The sequence below is a fragment of the Tarenaya hassleriana genome, unplaced genomic scaffold (assembly GCF_000463585.1).
Source record: "Tarenaya hassleriana unplaced genomic scaffold, ASM46358v1 Cleome33, whole genome shotgun sequence".
NCBI lineage: Eukaryota > Viridiplantae > Streptophyta > Magnoliopsida > Brassicales > Cleomaceae > Tarenaya > Tarenaya hassleriana.
The window spans coordinates 626,195-649,736 of NW_010966459.1; the positions used below are offsets into that span (position 1 = coordinate 626,195).

Below are 23,542 nucleotides of genomic sequence, written 5' to 3' on the forward strand. Positions count from 1 at the left end.
CGGAAGAGTCATAAAAGTTGCCATGGAGGCTGCTGTTGAAGACGTGAATTCCAGCCCGAGCATCCTCAATGGCACTCATCTCAAGATCATCATGCACGACACTAAGTTCATTGGCTTCATGAGCATTGTCGAAAGTGAGCCACTGCTCCTTTACTCTTTTTTGAGCCTTTGTTTATTTCCTTTTTAGATTATTCTCATGCTGATTACAAAGATTTCTTCCCCTTTTTAGGTGGTTCTTTATCGAATCCTCTTGTATAGTTTCTATAGATCTTGAGATTCTCTCGGTTTTTAGCTCTTTTTCTTAAATGGGTTTTCCGCTTTCACGAAAATGTTCTCACATCAGCACGGGTCTTTGTTTTAGAAACTTCTTCGTCCGGTCGTGATCAATGTCACAGCTCAACTGACAGTTCCTTTGTCTGTTTGATTGGTCACTCCCGACAACATGTCATCATTTCAGTAGAAAATCCAGCAACTGTGAAATGCTTTTACTGACGGTTCGGTTGGGTTTTGTTTCAAATGAAAGCTCTACGGTTCATGGAGACGGACACTGTGGCAATAATCGGCCCTCAGAGATCGACAACTGCTCATGTAGTAGCTCACGTCGCGACAGAACTATCCATTCCTCTGCTCTCATTCACGGCCACAGACCCCACCATGTCTCCTCTGCAGTACCCCTTCTTCATCAGAACCTCGCTGAGCGATCTCTTTCAGATGGCCGCTGTGGCAGACATCGTCCATTACTACGGCTGGAGAGAAGTCATAGCTATCTATGGCGACGATGATTACGGACGGAATGGGATTGCCGCCTTGGGCGACAAATTGGCCGAGAAACGTTGCAGAATCTCATACAAAGCGGCTTTGCCCCCCGAGCCCACCAGAGATGACATCGTTAACTTGCTGGTTAAGGTAGCTTTGAGCGAGTCACGGATCATCGTTGTTCATGCTTTCTTCTACTGGGGCCTAGATGTGTTCAGCGTGGCCCAGTCTCTCGGGATGATGACCACGGGTTACGTGTGGATCGCCACCAACTGGCTCTCTTCCATCATAGACACTGACTCTCCCCTTCCCATGGACACCATGAATAGCATTCAAGGCGTCATTGCTCTGCGCATTCACACTCCAGACTCTCCTCTCAAGAGGAATTTTGTCTCCAGGTGGCATAATATGACTCATGTCGGGCTGAGCACTTATGGACTGTATGCCTATGACACCGTCTGGTTGCTTGCCCACGCCATTGATGATTTCTTCAAGAAAGGTGGAAATATTTCCTTCTCCAAGAACTCGATGATTTCCAAATTTCAGGGCGGAAACTTGCATCTTGATGCTTTGAATATCTTTGATGGAGGAAAGCTGTTTCTTGATAGCATCTTAAACGTTGATAGAATCGGGCTGACGGGTCGAATGAAGTTTACTCAGGACAGGAACCTCATAAACCAAGAGTTTGATGTGCTCAATATCATTGGCACTGGTTACAGGACAATCGGCTACTGGTCTAACCATCTGGGCTTGTCCATAAACCCGCCAGAGGAAACGAAAAGTCAATCTTTTCCGGGACAGAGGCTTCATAGTGTAGTCTGGCCAGGACAGACAACACAGAAGCCCCGTGGATGGGTTTTCCCTTACAACGGAAGGCATCTGAGGATTGGAGTGCCGAACCGTAACAGTTTCAAAGAGTTTGTGTCTGTCGGAAGCAACGGTATCATCACCGGATACTGTGTCGATGTCTTCTATGCAGCTTTGACCCTGCTGCCTTATGCAGTCCCATTCGAGCTCATACCTTTTGGGAATGGACATGACAATCCGAGTGGCACAGAGCTGGTGCGCCTGATAACTGCAGGGGTGAGAGCACTCACTCTCTCCATTTAACAATCTGTCCGTTTCTCTTGACGAAAACGTCGTGTTTATCACAGGTCTACGACGCAGGCATTGGAGATATAACTATAATAACAGAAAGAACCAAGATGGCAGATTTTACGCAGCCATACGTGGAGTCAGGACTAGTGGTGGTGGCTCCAGTCCGGAAGCTCGGTTCGAGTGCTTGGGCATTCTTGAGGCCGTTCACTCCCCAGATGTGGATCGTGGCCGCTGCCTCTTTCCTGGTGGTGGGTGTTGTCATTTGGTTTCTGGAGCACAGACACAACGACGAGTTTCGAGGTTCTCCTCGACGACAAATCATCACCACTTTCTGGTACTAACACTAGAACTGTAAACACAAGCTTTTCACGCTCAGCAAGGTTGATCACTTTGTCTTGCAGGTTCAGCTTTTCAACTCTCTTTTTCTCTCACAGTAAGTACAAGCTTCCCCCTGGATTCTTATCGTTTTCTGATATTTACACTTGACCAAGACTTTCTTCCATGGAAATATACAGGAGAGAACACCATCAGCACTCTTGGGCGGATAGTGCTGATAATATGGCTATCAGTGGTTCTCATAATCAACTCGAGTTACACTGCGAGCCTTACTTCAATTCTCACGGTCCATCAGCTCTCGTCGCCCATCAAAGGCATAGAGACTTTGGAGGCAAGCAATGATCGGATCGGCTATCCACAAGGCTCCTTTATCAGAGACTATCTGGTTAACGAGCTCAGAATCCACGAGTCGAGACTTGTCCCACTTCGCTCCCAGGAGGAGTATGATAAGGCCCTGCGAGAAGGTCCTGGTAAAGGCGGCGTTGCTGCCGTCGTGGATGAACACGCTTACATCGAACTTTTCCTCTCAAACCGATGTGAATTCGGCATAGTTGGGCACGAGTTCACCAAAAACGGATGGGGATTTGTGAGTGTTTTTTTTCCCCTTCTTTTAAAGCCTTTCCATCTGAAACATGATAGTGAATCAGTGATTCTTGCGCATTTTGGATAGGCATTTCCCAGAAACTCGCCTTTGGCAGTGGACTTCTCGACGGCGATTCTGCAACTATCAGAAAACGGGGATCTTCAGAGGATTCATGACAAATGGTTGCTGAGAAAAGCGTGTTCATTGCAAGGTGCAGAGATAGAAGTAGACAGGCTCGAACTGAAGAGCTTCTGGGGATTGTTTGTGGTCTGTGGAATGGCTTGCCTTTTCACTCTCTTAATCTATTCAGTATTGGTAATACGTCAGTTCTGTCGGTACTTCCCTCAAGAAGCAGAGGCCTCCACCAGGAGAAGCTCGCCATCAGCACGCATCCATACTTTCCTCTCCTTCGTTAATGAAAAGGAAGAGGACGTTAAAGGTCGGTCCAAGCGAAGGCAGTTTGAAGATATCACGGTAAATGGTACAAGCCATTGCTGATACATATTCTCATCTCCCCTGTTTTGATCAGATCCGGTATGTTCCTCGTGAAAATCAGCATCTTTTTATGTATAATTAACGTCCTTCTTTTCGTTTTCCTGCAGTGTATACTTGTCATATTGTCTGTTCGATACGCTTAATTTTTAGCTGATCTTGATAGTTTTGAACAGATTATGTGGTTGTTGGACAAGATTATAATTAACCAGCTCTAGGCTTTAAATATCTGTTCCATTAATTTCTTTGGTAAATCTAAGGTTGTCTGGATTCTTGAAGCAGAGCCATAGTACAAGGTACAACTCTTCAATTCATGACAAAAGTGTGATCAATGACAAAGGTTCTTCACCCAATTGGGGACTCTTTTTTAACCGTAATAAGGCGATATTTACAGACAGCTATCGATTGGGATTGGACATGGTGTGGATCCTCTTAGGACAGGATAGAGAGGAAGATGGTTGACCAAACGGTGAGGGCCAATGATGCAACCAGGTACGTCCACAAAAAGATGACTGAGCATTCGTCTTGAGCCACATCGAATAACTGTGCCATAGTGCCTGCAACAGTGGGAAACCGTTATGAGCTCTGCTGCGAAAAACCACTTTCTTGTTTTTTTGTTATTCAAAGAGGACTTACTGATATTCATAGCGGGCGGCAGCGTAAACTGAAGCATCAAAACGTATTTGAACAGTGGATCTTCAGGTAGAAACCCGAAATTCCCGGCTAATTGAACAACTCCGATTCCTATGATGGGAAGGATAATGTACCGGACACAGATTACTCCGACAAGGACAGATGTCTTCACAGCCGAGGAGCGCAGACCTGTTTTGTTGTTAATTTACAAGAAAACAAAAAACCAGACACAAGTCTCGTGTCTGAGTTACGTCTCACCCTTTATCTCTGTACTGTTATAAAAACATGGGATTTTGCGCCTTTACCTTGAATGAGGTTGCCACCAAGTATGAGTGTGATACAAGGAATTGTGCCGTCACTGCAGATTCAGACTTTTGGTGTAAAGATGAGACATCAAGATGGAAAACTCAGTTAGGGAGGGATTCTTCTTACCCAAGTAGTTGAACAGAATCTTGGACGACTCGGAAAGGGGCGGTCTCGCCAATTATAAGGTTCCTCAACCACTTGGTTGCTCCAAAAGCGAAACCGAGAATCTGATCTCGTCAGAAAGAACTGATTAGAACGGTGTTCAATCGTAGATTAGTTGGACAAACAACCCAAGTATGCTCCTGATCCACTTACCGCACCAATGGTCGGTGGAGCGAAGAGTTCCTCAAGAATCTGATGCAGCAAGTCTTTTATGTTCGTCCAAGCTGAAGCCTTTTTCTTCTCAGATGGTTGGTCATGCTGTGTCTGCAGTTAAAAATTCAGATTTTTTCTTTTAGGGAATGACAAAGATTTCAAGGTTGTAGTGTACAACAGAGGACGCACTTGGGTTTCAATGTCTGTCTTGAGGAGGTGAGTGTGGTGATCGGAGTCGATGTCCTTGTTCTGCGACTTGACCGATGAGGCAAGAGCTTTAAACTGCACGGCCGAGCTTCTCACCAATTGGTAGCTATACGTCCATATGTAGAAACCTCCAAGCTGCATGCGATCATATATTCCGTTCGGGTCGAATCAAGATTTGCGAAAGAAAAAACCAACAGTGTTTCTATATCTTGTGTACATCTGAAAGAAACTTACGGCCATGGAGAAAGACGCATAGGAGAGGCCGATGGATCTGCAAACGCTCCGGCTGCCAAAGGGGCTGCCTTCTTCATCGCAGATAGCAGGGACGAGAATGAGCATAAGGTTTCCCATGTTGCCTGAAGCACAGGTAGCGATGATCAGGCCGTGAAGTTGAGGTTTCGGTTTCAGAACTTTGACCACCAACCATCCAAGAACGCCTCCCACCAGAAAGGTGATTCCCACATTCAGGGGCATAAACCACCTGACAGCAGAGAGTTTTATAATCACATGAGTACGGATCCCCTCTTTTCTCTTTCGAACAGTGTTTAACCACCTCTCAGTACGTACCATGAAATGATGTCCTGTAAAGTGACGGTCTTGGCCAGGCTGGCGAACATGAGGCAAGGCGTGAATACCACGAAGACAAGCTGCGAAAAGGATGTTGAGCAATTTAGACCAAGTTACATGCATGCCTGATACATCTAAAAAGAGGTATATACGCCATTTTTTTTCCAGCTGTGTCACCTTGTTCAGGGATCTCCGAGTTTCGGCAGAGAGAAGAGAGCAGTAGTCGGTAGCCAAGAAAGCGCCCAGGACGCTGATGAGGAGAACTTGGACAATGGGCATGGAAGCCACCTCTAACAGTGCCAAGAAACCCATCTTCAAACCCTCCCTCGAATGATCAACAGATGTTTAGGCGTTTCTTGATCTCTTTTTCTTGCCCAGATGCTGAAAACAGAAGCAGTCAAAAAGAAATGTGAAGATCTTGCAAGTGTATACACACATATATATATATATATATATAGAAGTGGACGAGAGCTCCAACTTTTCAGAAGAGCAGAAGACAGAAGGCGTTGGAAGCCAACTTGGCTTCTTATGATCTCTTTGACGAGCGAAGCAAAAGGCAGTTTCTCTTTTGGTGTTTTTATCATATTTAATATAGTCGCTCTTAACATTCAAAAGCTCAATATATATATAGATATATGTGTATGTATATATAATGAGGCTTGGTCCAATCGGTTCGAATAGGAATAAAGAAAGAAAGAAATCTGCCAATGGAGGCCTTTGGGATCGTGTGAGGCTGTTGACACTTGAAAAGATCAACGGAGGTTTTTTCTTTAAATTAATTAATTATTGCCCCCAAGTTACTTCCGATGACATTTGATTGTCGGTCCGTCAGATATTTGTACCCAACCAAAACTCCGACGCTGGCAATATCATTGGAACGATTTATACTTATTTATATGTAAAAAGTTCACGACTTTCTTGTATATAATATTAGGTTATATGGTAAATAATATAGAATAAAAAAAAACAGACGTGATGTGGTTATTTAATTAGAAGAGTTATGTATCATTTTTGTGTCGCGTTTATTAATATTTATAAATAGAATATTATATGAGAGGTATAAAAAAATTTATAGAATTTTTTTTATTTATTTTGAGAGATTGTAAATGTTATTTTTTTTATAGGTTTCTGTAAGTAAATATTCTTGAGCAATTTCTATTATTCGTCTAAAAGGATTTCTTTTACATGACATAGGTATTGATCTTCTTTGCATATAAAAAAAAATTGATTCTAAGAATTTCGTTTATTTGGTTGGAGATTTAATAATATTTCTCTAGCTTTTTTTACCAAGACTTTTGAAGATTATATATACATATATATAAGAGAATCCTGTAAATAATGTCCGGTCTATTTTCTTAAAAGATGGAATCAGGTAAACTATAAAATACATCATAAGGCTGTGTGTTTATATAGTTTTGCCATATGTGAAATCTCTGTTGATACGTAGAAGCAAATACTTTTTTTTTATAACGGAGGATCCATACTGCTATATTTTGGGCGCGTTCACTAGGTAAACCTCCGCCCCGAGAGCAGTCTTTGTATATGGATCATATAAATCTAGAAATTACCTCCCTCCCCACCAGCCAGGAATCGAACACTCAACTTGAGAATTACCTCCTACCCCAAACTTGACCACTCGTCTGTTGGGTTACATAGAAGCAAATACTTACACTATATGTGTATCGTTGGTGGGAAGTGATTTGTTCAGGGCAGTTGCTTACTGGTAATTAGATAAGCATTTAGAATAAATAAAAGAAGATGCAAATGGTTCGATACTGTCGGCAAATTTTGACGTTTTTAATTTTAGATTTGCCTTGGCTATTTTTATTTTATATACAACATATTAATTGGTAATGGACAAATATAATTTTTATATATTATAACTTTCGGGTCAAAGGATTAATAAACTTTCTGATTATAAAAAAAAAATTGGAGGAGATAAAAGGCAAATGTATGTCACCAATGATCCAAACCCAGGAAGAGCATGTATGTACACACAGTATATATGTACACAGACACATTGAGAGAGATAATTTAACATTAAGAAAACAAAAATATATTATTTTTTTTTCAAGAAAGGGGGAAGAAAGCGTCGCTTCCTTGTTGAGAAAGATAACCGAGTAGTCATCCTCCGGATAAGACAAAACTCAAGGATATATCCACACACACACACACAAAAAATCTCCATGTAAGACCAGGTTTTGTTTTATATAGGGTAAAACCTCTAAAAAACCTCCAACTTGCAAAAATATATACAAATAAACCTTCAACTTGAAAAATTGTCAATCAATCCCCGAACTTATAACTTGTCACTTAATAAAACCTCAAACTTGCAAATTATTGCTCTAATAAACCTTTGACCGGTTTGATCACAATTTCAAACGATCGGAAATCCACGTATTGACGGATTTCTGATGTCATTTTTTAAATTAAAATTGATAACATGTATAAGGTGACATCAGCAATCCGTTAATATGTAGATTTCCGATCGCCTGAAATTGTGGTCAAACCGGTCAAAGGTTTATTAGAGCAATAATTTGAAAGTTCGAGGTTTTATTCAGTGACAAGTTACAAGTTTGGGGATTGATTGACAGTTTTTCAAGTTGAAAGTTTATTTGTATATATTTTTGCAAGTTGAAGGTTTTTTAGGGGTTTTACCCTTTTATATATTTATAATATAAAATGGTTGTTGTTTAAGATTTTTTTTTTCGGGTCCCTTTAAAAATTATAAACAATATAATTTATTTAAAATTGAGATAATTATTTTGCCAACTTTACAAAAAAAAAATGACGATTTAGGATATTGGACCCAGAAATGGCCCATTTTAAAATGTGGAGAAGCTCCGGTCCAAACCCAATGAATCCTATTTATTACCCAGAAACTCTTTATCATGTTGTCCATATATTTTTTAAGGGAAATTAACATTTTCCTAAACGAATTTATTAAAATGTGACCTTTTCATACACGAATTTTTAATTTGACAGAAAACTACATCGAAATTCAAATTTTTCCAAATGTCTACACCAATAATCTAATTAAGCTTAATTGACTACATAATCAGAAACGACGTTATAATTTTTCAGTTTCTGTTAAATGACTCCCTGACGTGGATGGACACGTGTTATTTTTTATGCCATGTGGCATGCCACATCATTAAAATGAGTTGAAATTAAAATCTCCCAACTCTCCAAATCGAATCTAGGGTTTCTTTTTTAGTCTTCGATACCGAAGCTCCACCTTCTGTCTTCTCCTCTACTGGTTTTGTTCAAGGGAGACGTTTCTCCTCTGTTTACAACCGACATTCTTACTCGGCGTTCGATTCCCAACAGGTCGAAGGTTCTCTCTCTGTCTCTCTCTCTCCGCCATTGTCTCTCTCTCTCTCTCGTCGTTTCGCCTGTGTTTGCTCTGGTTTTTGTGTGCCGTTATCTCTGACTTTTCTCATGTGTTTTGCTATGGTTCTATGTGACTCTTTATTCTGTCTGTTGAAGGTTGCGGGTGTTAACCATCGACTTTTGTGTATGTCTTGTGTTGGTCTACTTACGGTCGAAAGTTTGAGTCGAATGTTATTTATTTTGTCCGTTTTGGTTTTGTGATGCAAGATACAACAGGTTTTAAACTCGATTTATTATGCTGATGTTGTATGGATGTTAGAAATTAGGATGTTACTGATGAATATTCTATTGAGATTGATTTCTATCAACGTTGTTATATTGTCCATGATATTGTAATGTGGATCTATTGAGTTGAGCTATTGGTGTATGAAAGTGGATAATTTTCGGTTGAAATTTGAAATGGTTGGAATTTGAAATTTTAATGGTGTTTTAATGAACTAGATGAGTTATATATCGGACGGAGCTTCAAAATCTAGTGGAAGGTCCCGTTGGAAGAAAGCCGAAGCAATTCCAAAAAAAAGGTTTCCCGGTACAATGTGAATGCGGAGCTCCTATATCGAGATTTACATCTAAGACGGAAGCTAATCCCGGCAGAGTTTTTTTCCGATGTGCAAGACAAGAGGTATTGATAGTCATAGCTCAATGTTGATGTAGTCTTCAAATTTTATAAACTGTACATAATGGTTTCAGGGGAATCAAGCACATGTATTCAAATGGGCGGATGAAGCAATCTGTGAAGAAATCGAAGAATTACGTATACAAAATCAAACTGTCCTTCATGTTGCAGATAAAGTGAAGGCTGAAGTTGAACCGTTGAAAGGAAATGTGTATAAAATGTTGGGCGCCATTGTAATTCTAGGTGTTTTATGTCTGTATTATTATGTTATTCCGCGTCTGTGAAGGTTGATGTGAAAGATGTAGTGTATGGATCATGTGATGAATTATTATGTTGTGGGTTGATCTTTTGGATATGTATTACATTTTGGTAAGGATTTATATATGTGTCGGGCATATTTAAATGAGTCAATGTTATTATGGATTATTGTAGTATTGTGTTTTGTGTTGATTAATGTAGATAAAATATGGTGTCTAGATCCACCAAAAGAAAAGAATGTTATGATCTGGAAAATATGGTTGCAAGACAACGCAATTTCGATTACAAAACATAACAAACATTATGGGTAAGAGAAGAAAAACGCATCTTGTCCCAAAAAAATCCTACTGAAATCCACGATACAAGTCTCGAAATACAAAATACATCAACGTTATATGTCCCAAAAAGACAAGAAACATTAAAAAACATAGTTGCAAAACAACATTATATGTTCTTGAAATGAGGAAAAACATGAAACATGAGTTTGAACAACAAACAAACACCATCTGATTACTGAGATTGATTTCCATGTGATATGTTAGACAGATTTAGTTGTCTGGGTATGGTGAACGGATGTTGTCGGCTTGTGGAAGTCCCGATTGTGGTAGACGACATCCCGATGAGAATACGACGCCTAGTGTTCAACGGAAGCCCAGATTGTTTTGTCTGACTTGATTGAGTCGGAATAGAATTCACTAGCCAGGAAAAAAACGATTTATATGCAAAAAACTATAAATTGAACATAAAAACACCACCAATTGTTGCAAAACAAACCTTCAACATAGTTAGCAGTAGTTGTGTTCGGAGGTACATTGGTAGTCGATGGTCCTTGTTGTCTCCGTTTCCGTGGCGCATTGTTAGTCGACCGCGATGCATTGCTACTCGATGCTCCTTCCTATAACATATTACTTTGTAATCAGTATTGTGTTTAGAATAAAATATGCAAGAAATATAAAACTTACTCCTGATATCCTAGGCCTATGTGTAGGTTCACTTTTGCATGTCTTTGCATTATGCCCAGTTTGTTTGCAAATGCTACAACGGAATATCCTTCCATGCCGGGTTATGTGACCAGGTTTTGAAGGAGACTCATGGGGGTCTTTTACTCTGTTCTGCTTTTTTGGTCGACCCGGCATTCTTTGAACTTTTGGTACAGTAATGGGAATTCTTCCAGATTTTTGCCACAACGGTTCACCATTAACTGGCATGATATTATTTGCATATGTTGCTTGCCATTTCGATTTGAGATAGAAATGAGACATAAACCTGAAAATCAGAAAACATCAGTTAGATAACAACACGACACATCTATATGTAACTAAAGAATATAATTTATTCCTTACGGCGCAATGTTTTGTCGCGTTACTTTGATCACAGCTTGGGCATGTTGACAAGGTATACCTCTCAACTGCCATCTCTTACAACCACATGCGTTAGTAGACAAATCAACCCCATAAGAAACCCCAAACTCAGCTACCTCGTATTTTCCATGCCCGCTATTTATGATGTTGCAGTATCGAGATTTCTATCGGTATTTCTCCAAAATCCTCATGATCCTAGGGGGAAATTCAGTTTTACACCTTGCTGCTTCACGTGCTCGTCTTGAGATCCGTTTCATTGTTTTCCTACGAATCTCTTCAAACATATCAATTATCGGCCGCGAACGTGCTTCTTTGATTGAAAAATTGAAGCTCTCAGATAAGTTGTTGTGAATGTCATGACATCTCGATTCTGGCTTAAAAAAGGCTCTGCACCACCTCTTCGGATGTGCCCTCACAAATGCATCATATGCCAATGGGTTGTAGCGTCGAATGTCTCGTACATATCCTTCATACTCACTTTCCAAATATGATTTCGCAGCTTTCCAGAAGAGGATCTTGAGTTCTAAATCCTTAAACTGTTTCTTCCAATTGGCAAATACATGGCGGGTACACATTTGATGTTCAGCAAAAGGTAATTCCTTTTGGATAGCATTCAACAGACCCTGTGGAAACACATATGAAAAGGTCAAAGTCCCATAACAAATATAGTCCTGAAGTTGAAACAAACTATAATAGGTAAGAACACATTACCTTTTGTTTGTCAGACAAGATCGTCAAGTTATGTCCATCACCCAAACCCAAGTCTAATCTTAATTTTCGGATGAACCAATTCCAGGATTCGATACTTTCCACACGCACTACAGCCCATGCTATAGGGTACATGCCATTATTTGCGTCCCTACCAACAGCGGCTAAAAGCTCTCCTTTCATTTCCCACTTCAAAAAACAACCGTCTAAGCCAATTACAGGTCGACAATGTTGTTTCCATGTTTCTCTTAGTACTTCAAAACTAACATAGAAACGGTCAAATGCTTGAACTCCCAAAGCCGCTGATTTTGTTCCGATTTCAGTTGTCGTATTCGGGTTCGACCTACGCAATTCTAGTTCATAGTCCCATAGTTTAGCAATCTGTACAGAGGGATCTTCCATGACCATTTTTAGAGCAATACGCCTAGCCTTGAAGCACTTGCTAATTGGGACAGACACACCATATTCTTCTTGAATTGCAATCTGCAACTTTTCCGCTTTCCAATCTGGTTCTCTCCTAAACCTCTCCGCATATAGATGCGCAATTTGTCTCATGGTGAACATATTCAGATATGTCTCAAGTTGATGGTTGTGATCGTCATTGTAAACCTTTACCATCCATTTGCTAATGGGGACTTCAACCGAACAATATACCCTCCAAGGACAACCTTCCTTACAATAAATTGCACTTAATTTGGTCCGTTCCCACCTTGACAACTTCACATTGAAGTTTTTCTGTAGCGCATAGTCCAATAAAGCCTTTTTAAACTCATCACCCGAATTGAAAGTCTTTCCAAGAAACAACACTTCATTTGATGGAAATGCGGTTGGCTTTCTCTTTGGTTTATCACCCTCTTTACATTCATCATCAGTACAATCCGGTGTAAGAGGGATATAGTCATCACTATCCAAATACTCATCCGTCGAAGCTTCATCATCCACTTCATCATTATCAACATCAGATTCTAGACCTACACCCACCGGGACTTCAACAGCAAAATCTTCATCCTCACTACCAGGGGTGTCACCTAAACATGAATCTTCATCCTCATCATCATCATGTAGTCTACCATCATCACTAGAATCAACAACAAAATCATCATGTGACAACCTAGAGTACCGTAGGAGGGCGGGGAGTGATCGCCGGTGCAGAGGCACGGACAAGGGGCGGCTCCTGACGAGCTTCTGGGTAGGGGGTACAGGGATGAATCGAACACACCGGAATGAGAGAGATCCGAGGCTGTATAGGTATGGGACTATACAGTCTAAGATAACATAAAAGAATTAGTTGAGCTACTCATAGCAACAAGGTGCACCTACCTTTTTGGTTGACTATCCCGAGAGAACTCCAAAGTTAAGCGTGCTGACTCTGGAGCAATTTTAGGATGAGTGACCTACTGGGAAGTGTCTCGGTATGCGTGCGAGTGAGGACAAAACACGCTGAAAGGTCTCGGGTTGCTGTGTGAGGGCAGTTTCGACAATTCGTAGCGGTCACGGGTTGTTACACATCATCTTCATCACTGTTATATCCACCTAAATCCCCTGCATATATCTGCTCTCTATATTCTTCCGCATCGAAATTCCTATCATGTTGTTGTTCCTCCTCAACTCGAACATCAACTAGTCTTTTTGTAGGTCTTGGTTGTGATAAATGATGGTCCACAAAAACATCCAATTCGCCAGATTCCCTCGCTAATTCAATCATATTTCGAATGTCACTATCACAAAATTCTTCTCGCACTACCCTTTTATCATCCAAAGATTCATTTGGTAATTTATACCACAACTCCCTGATATAAGTTCCTATTTTGTGAGACCGAACATATTCTTCGAAGAAAAACCATGATACCTTGTCAATATCAACCAAAACTCCTATTTCTTCAAACCCACCCAAGTAATATGCTCTGCCTTCTATTTCTTCAAACTGACCTCCCATGAAGAAATTCATTCGACTCCAACTGCAAATTAAACAACTTTAACGTTATTATCAAGTAAAACATCAACAAAACAAGAAAACATAGTGGTAAACTCCAATTTCTTCCACGGTTACTGATGCTTTCAAGTACATCGAAGTCCAACCGTAAATTCGACTGTAACAATACAGAGAAACTACACTATTTTCCTAGTTTATTACCTCATTTTTCCATATTCTATTTCTGAAGCTTCCTCGGCGTCGACACACAACTCTTGCTAACACGCTACAAAACCCTACGCAAAACAATGTAATGAAGAAATAAGATAATAGGAGAGGAGTTCGGTCCAACAAAAATATAGCCAGAAGACAACCCAGACCACGAACAAGATAAATATCGACAGCCAAATCGGAATCGCTCGGTAACAAAAACAAAACCAGAAATCAGTCTCAAGAAATCGAAGCGAGATTCGAATGGAAAAATCAAACCCAGAAAACGGAGCAAATTATCAACACAGACGAACCGATTTCGCGTTTATGCTCTTGTTTCCCTCACTAGCGATGATTGTCGAAGAAAACCAGCATGAAGAGAAGACAGAAGGGGGAGCTTCGGTGTCGAAGACAAAAAGAAACCCTAGATTCAATTTGGAGAGTTGGGAGATTTTAATTTCAACTCATTTTAATGATGTGGCATGCCACATGGCAGAAAAAATAACATGTGTCATCCACGTCAGGGAGTCATTTAACAGAAACTAAAAAATTGTAACGCCGTTTCTGATTATGTAGTCAATTAAGCTTAATTAGATTATTAGTGTAGACATTTGGAAAAATTTGAATTTCGGTGTAGTTTTCTGTCAAATTAAAAATTCGTGTATGAAAAGGTCACATTTTAATAAATTCGTGTAGGAAAATGTTAATTTTCCATTTTTTAATTAAAAAACATGCAAATCGGGTGTGTGTACCTAATTTGTAAATAAACAAAAAGGCGAGTGCATATAATATTATTATATTGTGTTTTATATTATTTTGTTTTAAAAAAGTCTTAAGTTGGAAGAGGAAAATAATTGCTGCCCGTGGATGCTTTTACCACTAACTTCCTCACAATATTTAAAACTCGCCTGGTCGATTAAGGAGCGCTAAAAAGGATTAAGGGCATAATTATCTGGAACGAGTGGCGGCTGTCTTTGTCAGGAAAAAGACAAGAGAAAGAACACACATTCTTAGTTATATGACGACACTATTAATTATCCTCTCGCTTTCGTAACAGTCCCGCCCTTTTCTCTTTTTGTATAAAGAAGAGGAGCAAACGGAAAGTCAGTCAACAGAGCATTTATAAGGATTTCTTTTTTTTTTCTCCCTCGCTCTACGTTAGGATCATCAGAAATGAGCGGAAGATGGCTGTGTTGGACGATGGTGTTGTGCTCTGCCGTGGACGGCGGCGGAGCTTCCTCAGACGGCGGCGGAAAGGAAAGAGAGCTGTTTCAGATTCCGACATGGGCAGTTGCTGTCGTCTGTACCATTTTCATCTTCATCTCACTTCTTCTCGAAAAGGGTCTAGACAGAGTCACCTCGGTCCGTAATTCCTTCCTTTCTTCCTTTCTTTGAATCAAAAACCCTTTTTCTGGTTGGCTAACTCATCTTTGTTTGCCTTCAGTGGTTGTGGGAAAAGCACAAGAGCTCTCTGCTTGAAGCCCTGGACAAGATTAAAGCCGGTAAGACCAGAAGCTTTTGCCTCTAATCTGAATGAAACTAAAGCGTTGATGTGAACCCTAACCAAAACCAATGCAGAGCTGATGATTCTGGGATTCATTTCCTTGTTGCTCACGTTCGGAGAGGCCTACATTCTGAAGATCTGCATTCCTGAAAAGGCTGCGGTCACTATGTTACCTTGTCCGGCTCCTGACATGACCCATCGCAGACATCTTGCTGCCGACAACACCTCTTATCAGTGCAAGAAGGTCGTTTTTCCCCCCTTCAAATAAATAGTGCAGCAGTCTTTTGGCGGATCTCTGTTCCTCACTCTTTGTTTTATAAAAAAGGGTCATGAACCACTCATGTCTGTCAAGGGTCTGCATCAGCTCCACATTTTGTTGTTTTTCTTGGCGGTCTTCCATGTCCTTTACAGTTTCATCACCATGATGCTCGGCAGGCTAAAGGTAATGCGTAAACGTTCAAATCGATGTTTGAAACTGAAAATGCTTCAACCATGTCAATGCCACTAATCAATCTTCTTGGACTTCCGAATGTAGATCCGTGGCTGGAAGAAATGGGAGAAGGAGACATTATCTCATGATTACCAATTTTCTGTCGGTATTTTCATCAGACCCTCTTGCCTCATCCGTTGGTCGACCTGGTCTGGCATTATATTGTCACTTGCTCATAGTTCATCTTTACGTGCAGATCCATCGAGATTCAGGCTCACTCACGAGACGTCCTTTGTGAGAGCACATACCAGTTTCTGGACAAGAGTTCCCTTCTTGTTTTATCTCGTAAGAAGCCTTCTCTCTCTCTTCCATGTCTTTCTTCTTCTTCTTCTTGTTCTGGTGCAAGTACAAACCGTTATAGCAAGGTTTTTCACGCTAGTAGTTCTTCATTGGAGTTGATATTTGCGTTCTGTGAACACTGCCTTACAGGGATGCTTCTTACGTCAGTTCTTCAGGTCGGTCGGGAGAACCGACTACTTGACTCTACGGCATGGATTCATCGCTGTGAGTGAAAAGTTTTATCCTTTTCCATTCGCCGTGCCTGATCATGACATGCAACTCTCTTTCTTTTCAGACACATTTAACCCCGGGAAGACAGTTTGATTTCCAAAAATATATCAAGAGATCACTGGAGGATGATTTCAAGATAGCGGTCGGAATAAGGCAAGTAGAAGGAATTTCACTGTAATCGTCTCCTCCTTGGTAGGGTTTGCTTACACTGATAGCACTTTTGCTCTGCAGTCCAGTTCTGTGGGCATCGTTTGTGATTTTCTTGCTGCTGAACGTTAATGGTAAACCTCCTTCTTTTTCGGGAAAGACAGTCGCCATTGTTCACCTAATTGCAAATCCGGGCGTACTGTAAACATCTTTCCCTTTTTCAGGATGGAAGACTTTGTTCTGGGCGTCAATACTTCCAGTGATCGTAAGACGTTTTCCGGTCTCGAACCGAATCCTATGATGTATTCAGATTCTTACCGACACAACTTTTGCAGATAGTTTTGGCGGTTGGGACGAAGCTTCAGGCAATCCTGACGAAAATGGCTCTGGAAATCACGGAGAGACATGCAGTGGTCGAGGGAATACCGCTTGTGCAAGGCTCAGACAAATATTTTTGGTTCGAAAGTCCTCAGTTGCTTCTTCATCTCATCCACTTCGCCTTGTTTCAGGTGCTTAGACCGCTTCAGTTCCGAATACTCGTCGAGATCTCATGCTTTCTTTTATCTAACGAGTGGCGTTTCCCTCGTGTATGCAGAACGCTTTCCAGATAACGTACTTCTTCTGGATATGGGTAATACACATCCGATCTCTTTATACCTTCGATATACGGTTACTATACGGCGGCTCATTACTAGATACTTTTGTCTTGGGCTCTGCAGTATTCGTTTGGATTGAGATCGTGCTTCCATAATGATTTAAACCTGGCCATTATCAAACTCTCCCTTGGGTAAAGAAGCCTTCTTCATTTCACTCTTAATAAACATGAAGTTGTCTTTTGGAACACTGAGCTAACAAGCTGAACGCCTTTGGATGGATTTCCACAGCCTAGGCGCCTTGTTTCTTTGCAGCTATATCACGCTCCCGCTGTATGCCCTCGTCACTCAGGTACTTGTACTATGTTTCTCAACAACAAAAAAACATAAGTGTCTGGAAAAAACGGTAAAAACAAGCAAAGGAACTAAACCTGTTGTTGATGATGATGCGGGCAGATGGGATCTCACATGAAGAGAGCCGTGTTTGATGAGCAAATGGCAAAGGCATTGAAGAAGTGGCAAATGGCTGCCAAGAAAGGGAAAGGCGGAAAGAGGAAGCTCCCGGCCAAGACCGCCTCCGGGGCAACTCTGCACCGATCCAAGACCATGGACTGTTACCCGTCCGATCTCGACACTCAGCCTTTACCATCACCGGCGTGAGTAGAGAGACGGGAGAGTTGATGCAACCACTCACCTGTATCACTTTCTTCTTCAGTAGTGTAAACCTACTATGATTTTTTCAGTAAATAATGTCTACAAAAGGGCTGTATAAAAAGTGAAAATTCAGCCCACAGAGCGTGAATATGGTAACAATCAGCTGTTGCAGGAATCTATTTTTCACACGTTTAATCTGTGTTGAACATATTACCGCACGAAATAATTTAGGTATATATCTAGATATAGATATAAAAAACGAATCTATTTTCAACAACACAAAAAATAATCTCTGGCAAGCCACAGAAAATGATTGCGAGGGAAGGTGGATAGGTCCCAGTTCTAAAATCTTGAAATGGATAACTGATCTTGAAATAGAATGCATGCATTCTCTAGATCTTCCTAGCCACTATAAAAGTAAATAACGGTTGTTATCAATTCAAGGAAAAAACCTATGTACACGGAATGCAGAAAGCAGACGTGTTAGGAAAGAATATACGGAAATGTGACTCATCACTGCCTATCTAAGTCTTTCCTAAAGGAAAAGGCTCACTTCCTCATCTGGACAAAGTCTATCGTCTATAATTCAATTGGGCCTTAGAAAACAAAAGAGGGTATTAAAAAAACATACCATACCACAGCCAAGAGCAAAGAGAGATGAGCGAATCTCGTGGGGCCGTTCTGGCAATGATCAATGCGAGATATCTGAGGGGGAACGACATACCGGAATGGAGTTGGAATGAGAACAAGACGTTTGAAAACGCAATAGCGGCAGCTGCGGCTGCTGTTGATGCTGACAACAGTTTCTCCGACATTGTTGGAGAAATATCTTCCAGATTCTCCGGAAAGACCAAACAGCAGATCCAGATGCACCTCGATGCGTTGATTGAAGACATCAGGACAATAGAGCATGGACTTATCCCGCTACCTGATTATGGGGACAGTGGAAGCACGATCAGACAGAACAGTGGCGATAGATGGAGGACAACCGCTGCTGCAATCAAACACAAGCACCATCGTAAGAAGGCGGTTCCATGGACGAAAGAAGAGCATGAGTACATACATACATACTATACATGCACACATATCATCTCAGATTAAGAACCTTGTTTCTGCTTCAAAGTTGAGTTCGGTTTCTCCTATTTGCAGGCAGTTTCTGATAGGTCTGGAGAAGTACGGGAAAGGAGACTGGAGAAGTATCTCAAGGCAGTGTGTGATGACCAAAACGCCTATTCAGATAGCGAGCCATGCCCAGAAGTATTTTCTCCGCCTCAAACGAAATTCTGCTACTAGGACTTCACAGATTCGGTCAAACTCAAATCTGAACTAGTCTTGATGTTTTCTCTCAGAATCAATAAACTTTTGGGAGTTGGAAAATTCATAATCCCCAAAAGACATTTCTTGTTCCGGTTCAGAGGAACAGAAACCCGTGATATTTTGTACCCAAAGAAAACATTTCACCACTCTGCGTTACATCTTCACTCTTAGAAATTCCTGTTTGCTGTTTTTTTTTGCTGCTGCTTCATTTGCTCTTTCACCTATGTTTAGCATTGCTGAAATAAGCCCAAAAAAAAGTACACCCGAACTACTTCAAATCCACAAAGGGAAGCCATCCTCCAGACCTTAAGGTTGGCGAACGATTCATAAGAATTTTTTAGCCAGGCAATGATTTCGAAGGAATCCTGAACTTTCTTTTCTTCAGCAATTGCAAACCGTGTGTAGTCTCTAACGGTGATACTGTAAACCATGAGAGAGAAAAAACAATAACATGTTACACACTTGTATTTTGAAATAGGCATTGATGTGTAGGCAATAACCATAAACCGACATACGGATGAAATGTAAGAGCTTATCCCTTCTCAAGTAACTGAGCAAACTGACCCACATAGAGTGACGACGGACGGTGCAACAGACGCAGAGCTGCCAGCACTCTCTTCAGCAATTTCTGACATTGACGGCACAAGCTCCATAGCAGATCTCTTCTCCCTGATGTAATGAGCAGCTAACTACTTCGATGAAAGAATGCTTTGGGTAAATTAAGCACAAATATGCTTCTAACACACTGTACTAGACACAGGATGAGATCACATATATTGTATAAAGAAAAACAAAGGCACTGAAGAAAATGGCAAAACCAACATCTGTTTTGAGGCATTATATATATCATGGGAAGAAGACCGGACCACCGCCACGAGCACCACCGACCAACTTGATGTTCTTGAACAGTAAATCACAAATGCAAAGCTAAATAGGTTCCAAGTGATGTACTTGGGATTAATTTCATGTTAAACAGAAGCTCTGCCCTTATTATTATCAAAATCAGATACAAGAAGGTTTCGAATAACAAAACTACAGCTTCATCTCAGACAAAATGATAATATCAGGAAACCATAACAATGTGCTTGAAGATGAGACTCAGTTGCTATTTTCCTATTTGAGACCCACTCTCCTGCAAATAGTGTTCAGCATCCAAAGCAGCCATGCACCCTGCATTACCCCCCAGCCACAAACATGGATAGATATCGAACGTATCCCTATGTATATCACTGAATAGCATTAAAGAGAATGCAGTGGATTGATTACCAGTGCCGGCAGCAGTGATGGCCTGTCTGTACTTTTTGTCCTGGATGTCTCCCGCTGCGAAAACACCGCGCACGTTCGTCCGTGTACTTCCGGCCTCCGTCACGATATAGCCATCAGCATCTAGCTCCAGTTGCCCATCCAAGAATTTGGTGGCGGGTTCATGCCCGATCGCGAAGAACAATCCTGACACCCTCACATCCCTCACTTCACCAGATACCACGTTTCTCACCTTCAAACCCCCCAGTACTCCTTCCCCGTACGCCTCCTCCACCTCTGAATTCCATATTACTTCAATCTTAGGGTTTGACATCGCCCTCTGCTGCATTATCCTCGACGCCCTTAGTCTGTCTCTCCGGTGGATTATGTACACCTTCGATCCGTATCTGGTCAGGTACGTGGCCTCCTCCATGGCCGAATCTCCCCCGCCGATAACCGCCAGAGGTTTGTTCCGGAATATGGGAGCAGCCCCATCGCAGACGGCGCAAGCGGAGATGCCGCGGTTCCAGAAGCCATCGGAGCCTTTGAAATGGAGCCTCTTGGCGACGGCTCCGGTGGCGACGATGACGGCGTTGGCCAAGACGGACTTCGAATCGGTGAATATCCGGAAAGGAGAGGAGGAAAGATCGACTTTGGTAACCGTCTCAGTGAAGATGGAAGCGCCGGCGCGGAGGGACTGGTGGCGGAAGCGGTCGACGAGATCGAGGCCGAGGATGCCATCAGGGAAACCGGGGAAGTTCTCGACGACGGAGGTGGTGGTGAGCTGGCCACCTGGAGCGAGGTCGTTGGCCATCCATCCCTCGAAGATGATCGGACGGAGTTGGGCTCTGGCGGCGTAGATGGCGGCTGTGTGGGCAGCAGGTCCGCTTCCGATGATGCACAGCTCTGTCCTGAGAGTCTCCCCTGAGGAAGACGAACAATACGAAGAGGATGAAAGAGAAAGAGAAGCGGCGAGGGCGGCGGATGTGGCTGTGACTGCTACCAAACCACGGGCTTTACGCAGCAGAGCTCCGACCATCGCCGTCGTCGGTCTACCGGTGCGAGAAAATGGCAGGCTCTGTTCCGGAAATTAAAAACTAAAACACTCTCTCCTGCTGGGCCCGGCTTATCATACCACAGGCCCATTTAAGGCCCTCTATTCGCAGCAATAATGCATTGTGTATAGTAATCATATGTTCCATATCAAAGCCTTTTGCGCCAAACCGTTCGGTTATTTAAAAACCGAACATAATAGAATTATAACTAAACTAAATGGAACCGATTAAAATTTTAAAAAAAATATTTACTTTTCAATTTTTAAAATCCAAAATAACTGAATTCGAAATCAAATAACTGACTGAATTGAATCTAAATTAACTGTAACCAAATAAATCGAATTTTTATTCCACCTAAATATCAGCTATTAATATACAACATATTTTTTATTACAATTTTAATTAGATATAATCGAATATAAGTGAATTTATATTTGGTTATGATTTGATTACAAATTTAATAAAATATAGTCGAACTGATCCAATTAAAATCAAATAACCGCTTGGTTATAAATTCGGTTGAATAAACCGAACCGCGCATACCTGCAACCCCGAAATCTTCCGCGTGAGACAACACGAGATGCTAAGAAAGAGAGGAGCGGTTGATGAAGTCTATACAGTCTGCAATAGCATCGGCGTAAAAAGAGCTGGAGCGGTCTAGAGATCCTCTGCGGCCGCCGACGTAAGGCTCTTCCTTCACCAACCGCTTCCTGCTCTCGTCGCTACTCGGACAACACAGTCTCAATCTCCATCTCCATCTCCTCGTCAAGAGCTTGAAGAAGCGTGTGATTCTCACGCGCAACCCTTTCACCCCCAATCTCTTCGGGCTAAGCCTCACTCCCCTTCCCCTCCGCCACCCTTTTCCTTTTTTTTCCATTTCACAAACCACCTCCTGTTCCAGTTGCAGACGACAATATCAGCACATATGTATATATATATATATATCATATGTATATAACAAAACGAGGGCTTGTATTCTATGTACGACTTTGTCAGGGGTGGACGACTGACTTTACGAGGAGTTTGGTAGGAATTGGCAATTTAAAAAGACAGACTTTATTGATTGATCTGCCGGGTGGCATAGACGTGAGAGGGAGTTGGTAACCCGCAAATTCTGAAAATAAAGTTGTCTCCTTTAGACAAGTGCAAGCAGGTTTCACACGACACCACCCAATTGAGAATTGCTGTCTTACTTGTGGATCTCTTGCTCTTCTATATCTCTCTAGGATCTCAGCCTTCTACTAAGGTCTTGGAACGCGATATCCTGTTCCATCTGGGCTCGCTTTTCTTCCTCTTCTAAATCGAATTTCGCTATCTGTTTAACAATGGTAAGAGGCCTGGTCTTGCTGGGATGCGTGAAGGGTACACAACAGATCTTGACGTTGAACCCGAAAGGCTGATTGCTCTGTTCAGCGCCCTGGCCTATCCACAGGTCTTACATAATCAATATGAAACTCAGACTTGGGACAAAATCTCGTACCACTGTCCCCATCTGATATCTTCTTCCTCCACAAAAACAAGGGGGCATATATCGCATTTGCGGCCCGCCCCCTTGTTCCAATGCTCCTCTAGTCCCAGACCAGAGGAATGTCCTTGTTCAAGTTTTAGCCAGGACCAAATGCATATTATAGATTCTGACCAAGAGGTGATGGTTTCTCTGAGCAAGAGTTCGACTTGGCAACTGCAACCAACCGATCATGTCGGGCCAACGTTGAACCACCAAAGCATCAACTGCCCTCGAAGATATGTCTCATTGTCATCAGTCTGTCCTGTCCTACTCGCTTGCCACACCTTAAACACCATACTAGGAAGCAAAAACATTCGCTTTCATATGACTTGTAAAGATTCTTAAATAATCCAATTATACTTATATTCAAAGGAGGATATTACTATTACATTGGAGTATAAATAAAAAACAAAAACAAAAAGGTATTACATGAGTGATATAGATTGATTCCGTGACAGCAAATTATTCAAAGAATTTTCAACTCAAGATCTGGGTAGCCAGCGCGGGCCTTGTGCCCCTCGAACAGATCTTTGAGCGCTTCCACAAATTGACCATGTAATTTGGCAACCTGACAAGTTGATAACCGAACTTACAAGACGACTTCCAATCTCAAGAATCTTCAAATTACAAGTTAAGAATGGATTATCTCAAGAACCTCAAAAACCATTTTTCATCTTTTGTATCAATTTTTATGAGCAGCCAGAAATCTCCACAAAAGAGGATGCTAACTACTAACGGTGGTGGATAAACAGAAAGCGGCATACTTTCCCTA

The 23,542-nt window shown here is 41.6% G+C and overlaps 7 protein-coding genes across 18 annotated transcripts in view; 3 read left to right on the top strand and 4 right to left on the bottom strand.

Moving 5' to 3' along the window:
* Nucleotides 1-3,751, top strand: part of LOC104821358 (glutamate receptor 3.6) — a 5,024-nt gene extending 1,273 nt beyond the window's left edge. For 2 of the 8 annotated variants that reach the window (XM_010552204.1, XM_010552203.2), the window contains 6 exons: nucleotides 1-134; nucleotides 524-1,839; nucleotides 1,911-2,188; nucleotides 2,256-2,287; nucleotides 2,370-2,776; nucleotides 2,861-3,445. In XM_010552204.1, coding sequence (XP_010550506.1) covers nucleotides 1-134; nucleotides 524-1,839; nucleotides 1,911-2,188; nucleotides 2,256-2,287; nucleotides 2,370-2,776; nucleotides 2,861-3,271 — 2,578 coding nt within the window. In that variant the 3' untranslated portion in view covers nucleotides 3,272-3,445. Of the gene's footprint in view, nucleotides 135-523; nucleotides 1,840-1,910; nucleotides 2,189-2,255; nucleotides 2,288-2,369; nucleotides 2,777-2,860; nucleotides 3,636-3,659 lie in introns of those variants that run through there. The other 6 variants (XR_773065.1, XR_773064.1, XM_010552206.1 and 3 more) reach the window with 6 other exon arrangements.
* On the bottom strand, nucleotides 3,383-6,299 carry LOC104821357 (protein PIN-LIKES 7). Of its 4 annotated transcripts, XM_010552201.1 has the most exons (9): nucleotides 5,471-6,299; nucleotides 5,294-5,373; nucleotides 4,961-5,207; nucleotides 4,709-4,861; nucleotides 4,520-4,630; nucleotides 4,331-4,431; nucleotides 4,204-4,256; nucleotides 3,902-4,087; nucleotides 3,383-3,822 (listed from the first exon to the last, which is right to left on the bottom strand). In XM_010552201.1, exons 1-9 carry the CDS (start codon nucleotides 5,603-5,605, stop codon nucleotides 3,698-3,700), a joined length of 1,191 nt encoding a protein of 396 aa, XP_010550503.1. In that variant the 5' UTR covers nucleotides 5,606-6,299; the 3' UTR covers nucleotides 3,383-3,697. The 4 variants fall into 4 exon arrangements, with proteins under 4 accessions (XP_010550503.1, XP_010550502.1, XP_010550501.1 ...); XM_010552200.1 differs by having other exon boundaries at nucleotides 3,383-4,087; XM_010552199.2 differs by having other exon boundaries at nucleotides 4,961-6,292.
* Nucleotides 6,300-9,920: 3,621 nt separating this feature from the next.
* Nucleotides 9,921-11,482, bottom strand: LOC104821565. The gene is made up of 4 exons (XM_019203428.1): nucleotides 10,904-11,482; nucleotides 10,523-10,826; nucleotides 10,335-10,455; nucleotides 9,921-10,255 (listed from the first exon to the last, which is right to left on the bottom strand). Exons 2-4 carry the CDS (start codon nucleotides 10,820-10,822, stop codon nucleotides 10,071-10,073), a joined length of 606 nt encoding a protein of 201 aa, XP_019058973.1. The 5' UTR covers nucleotides 10,823-10,826; nucleotides 10,904-11,482; the 3' UTR covers nucleotides 9,921-10,070.
* Nucleotides 11,483-14,680: 3,198 nt separating this feature from the next.
* On the top strand, nucleotides 14,681-17,844 carry LOC104821360 (MLO-like protein 10). 2 transcript variants are annotated; one of them, XM_010552210.1, is made up of 15 exons: nucleotides 14,682-15,113; nucleotides 15,196-15,253; nucleotides 15,330-15,499; nucleotides 15,581-15,697; nucleotides 15,791-15,851; nucleotides 15,942-16,030; nucleotides 16,175-16,249; nucleotides 16,320-16,408; nucleotides 16,487-16,536; nucleotides 16,627-16,667; nucleotides 16,738-16,911; nucleotides 16,998-17,033; nucleotides 17,122-17,189; nucleotides 17,287-17,347; nucleotides 17,452-17,844. In XM_010552210.1, exons 1-15 carry the CDS (start codon nucleotides 14,925-14,927, stop codon nucleotides 17,653-17,655), a joined length of 1,482 nt encoding a protein of 493 aa, XP_010550512.1. In that variant the 5' UTR covers nucleotides 14,682-14,924; the 3' UTR covers nucleotides 17,656-17,844. The 2 variants fall into 2 exon arrangements, with proteins under 2 accessions (XP_010550511.1, XP_010550512.1); XM_010552209.2 differs by having other exon boundaries at nucleotides 14,681-15,113; nucleotides 15,791-16,030.
* A 440-nt stretch (nucleotides 17,845-18,284) lies between these two features.
* On the top strand, nucleotides 18,285-19,158 carry LOC104821359 (transcription factor DIVARICATA-like). The gene is made up of 2 exons (XM_010552208.1): nucleotides 18,285-18,704; nucleotides 18,799-19,158. The coding sequence occupies exons 1-2, from the start codon at nucleotides 18,307-18,309 to the stop codon at nucleotides 18,977-18,979; spliced, it is 579 nt and encodes a 192-aa protein (XP_010550510.1). The 5' UTR covers nucleotides 18,285-18,306; the 3' UTR covers nucleotides 18,980-19,158.
* A 776-nt stretch (nucleotides 19,159-19,934) lies between these two features.
* LOC104821362 (thioredoxin reductase NTRB-like) lies at nucleotides 19,935-21,581 on the bottom strand. The gene is made up of 2 exons (XM_010552211.2): nucleotides 20,233-21,581; nucleotides 19,935-20,136 (listed from the first exon to the last, which is right to left on the bottom strand). The coding sequence occupies exons 1-2, from the start codon at nucleotides 21,245-21,247 to the stop codon at nucleotides 20,072-20,074; spliced, it is 1,080 nt and encodes a 359-aa protein (XP_010550513.1). The 5' UTR covers nucleotides 21,248-21,581; the 3' UTR covers nucleotides 19,935-20,071.
* Nucleotides 21,582-23,095: 1,514 nt separating this feature from the next.
* Nucleotides 23,096-23,542, bottom strand: part of LOC104821364 (diacylglycerol O-acyltransferase 2) — a 2,702-nt gene continuing 2,255 nt past the window's right edge. Inside the window, 1 exon segment of the mRNA XM_010552214.1 lies at nucleotides 23,096-23,338. Within this exon segment, the coding sequence (XP_010550516.1) occupies nucleotides 23,237-23,338 (102 nt within the window). The 3' untranslated portion in view covers nucleotides 23,096-23,236.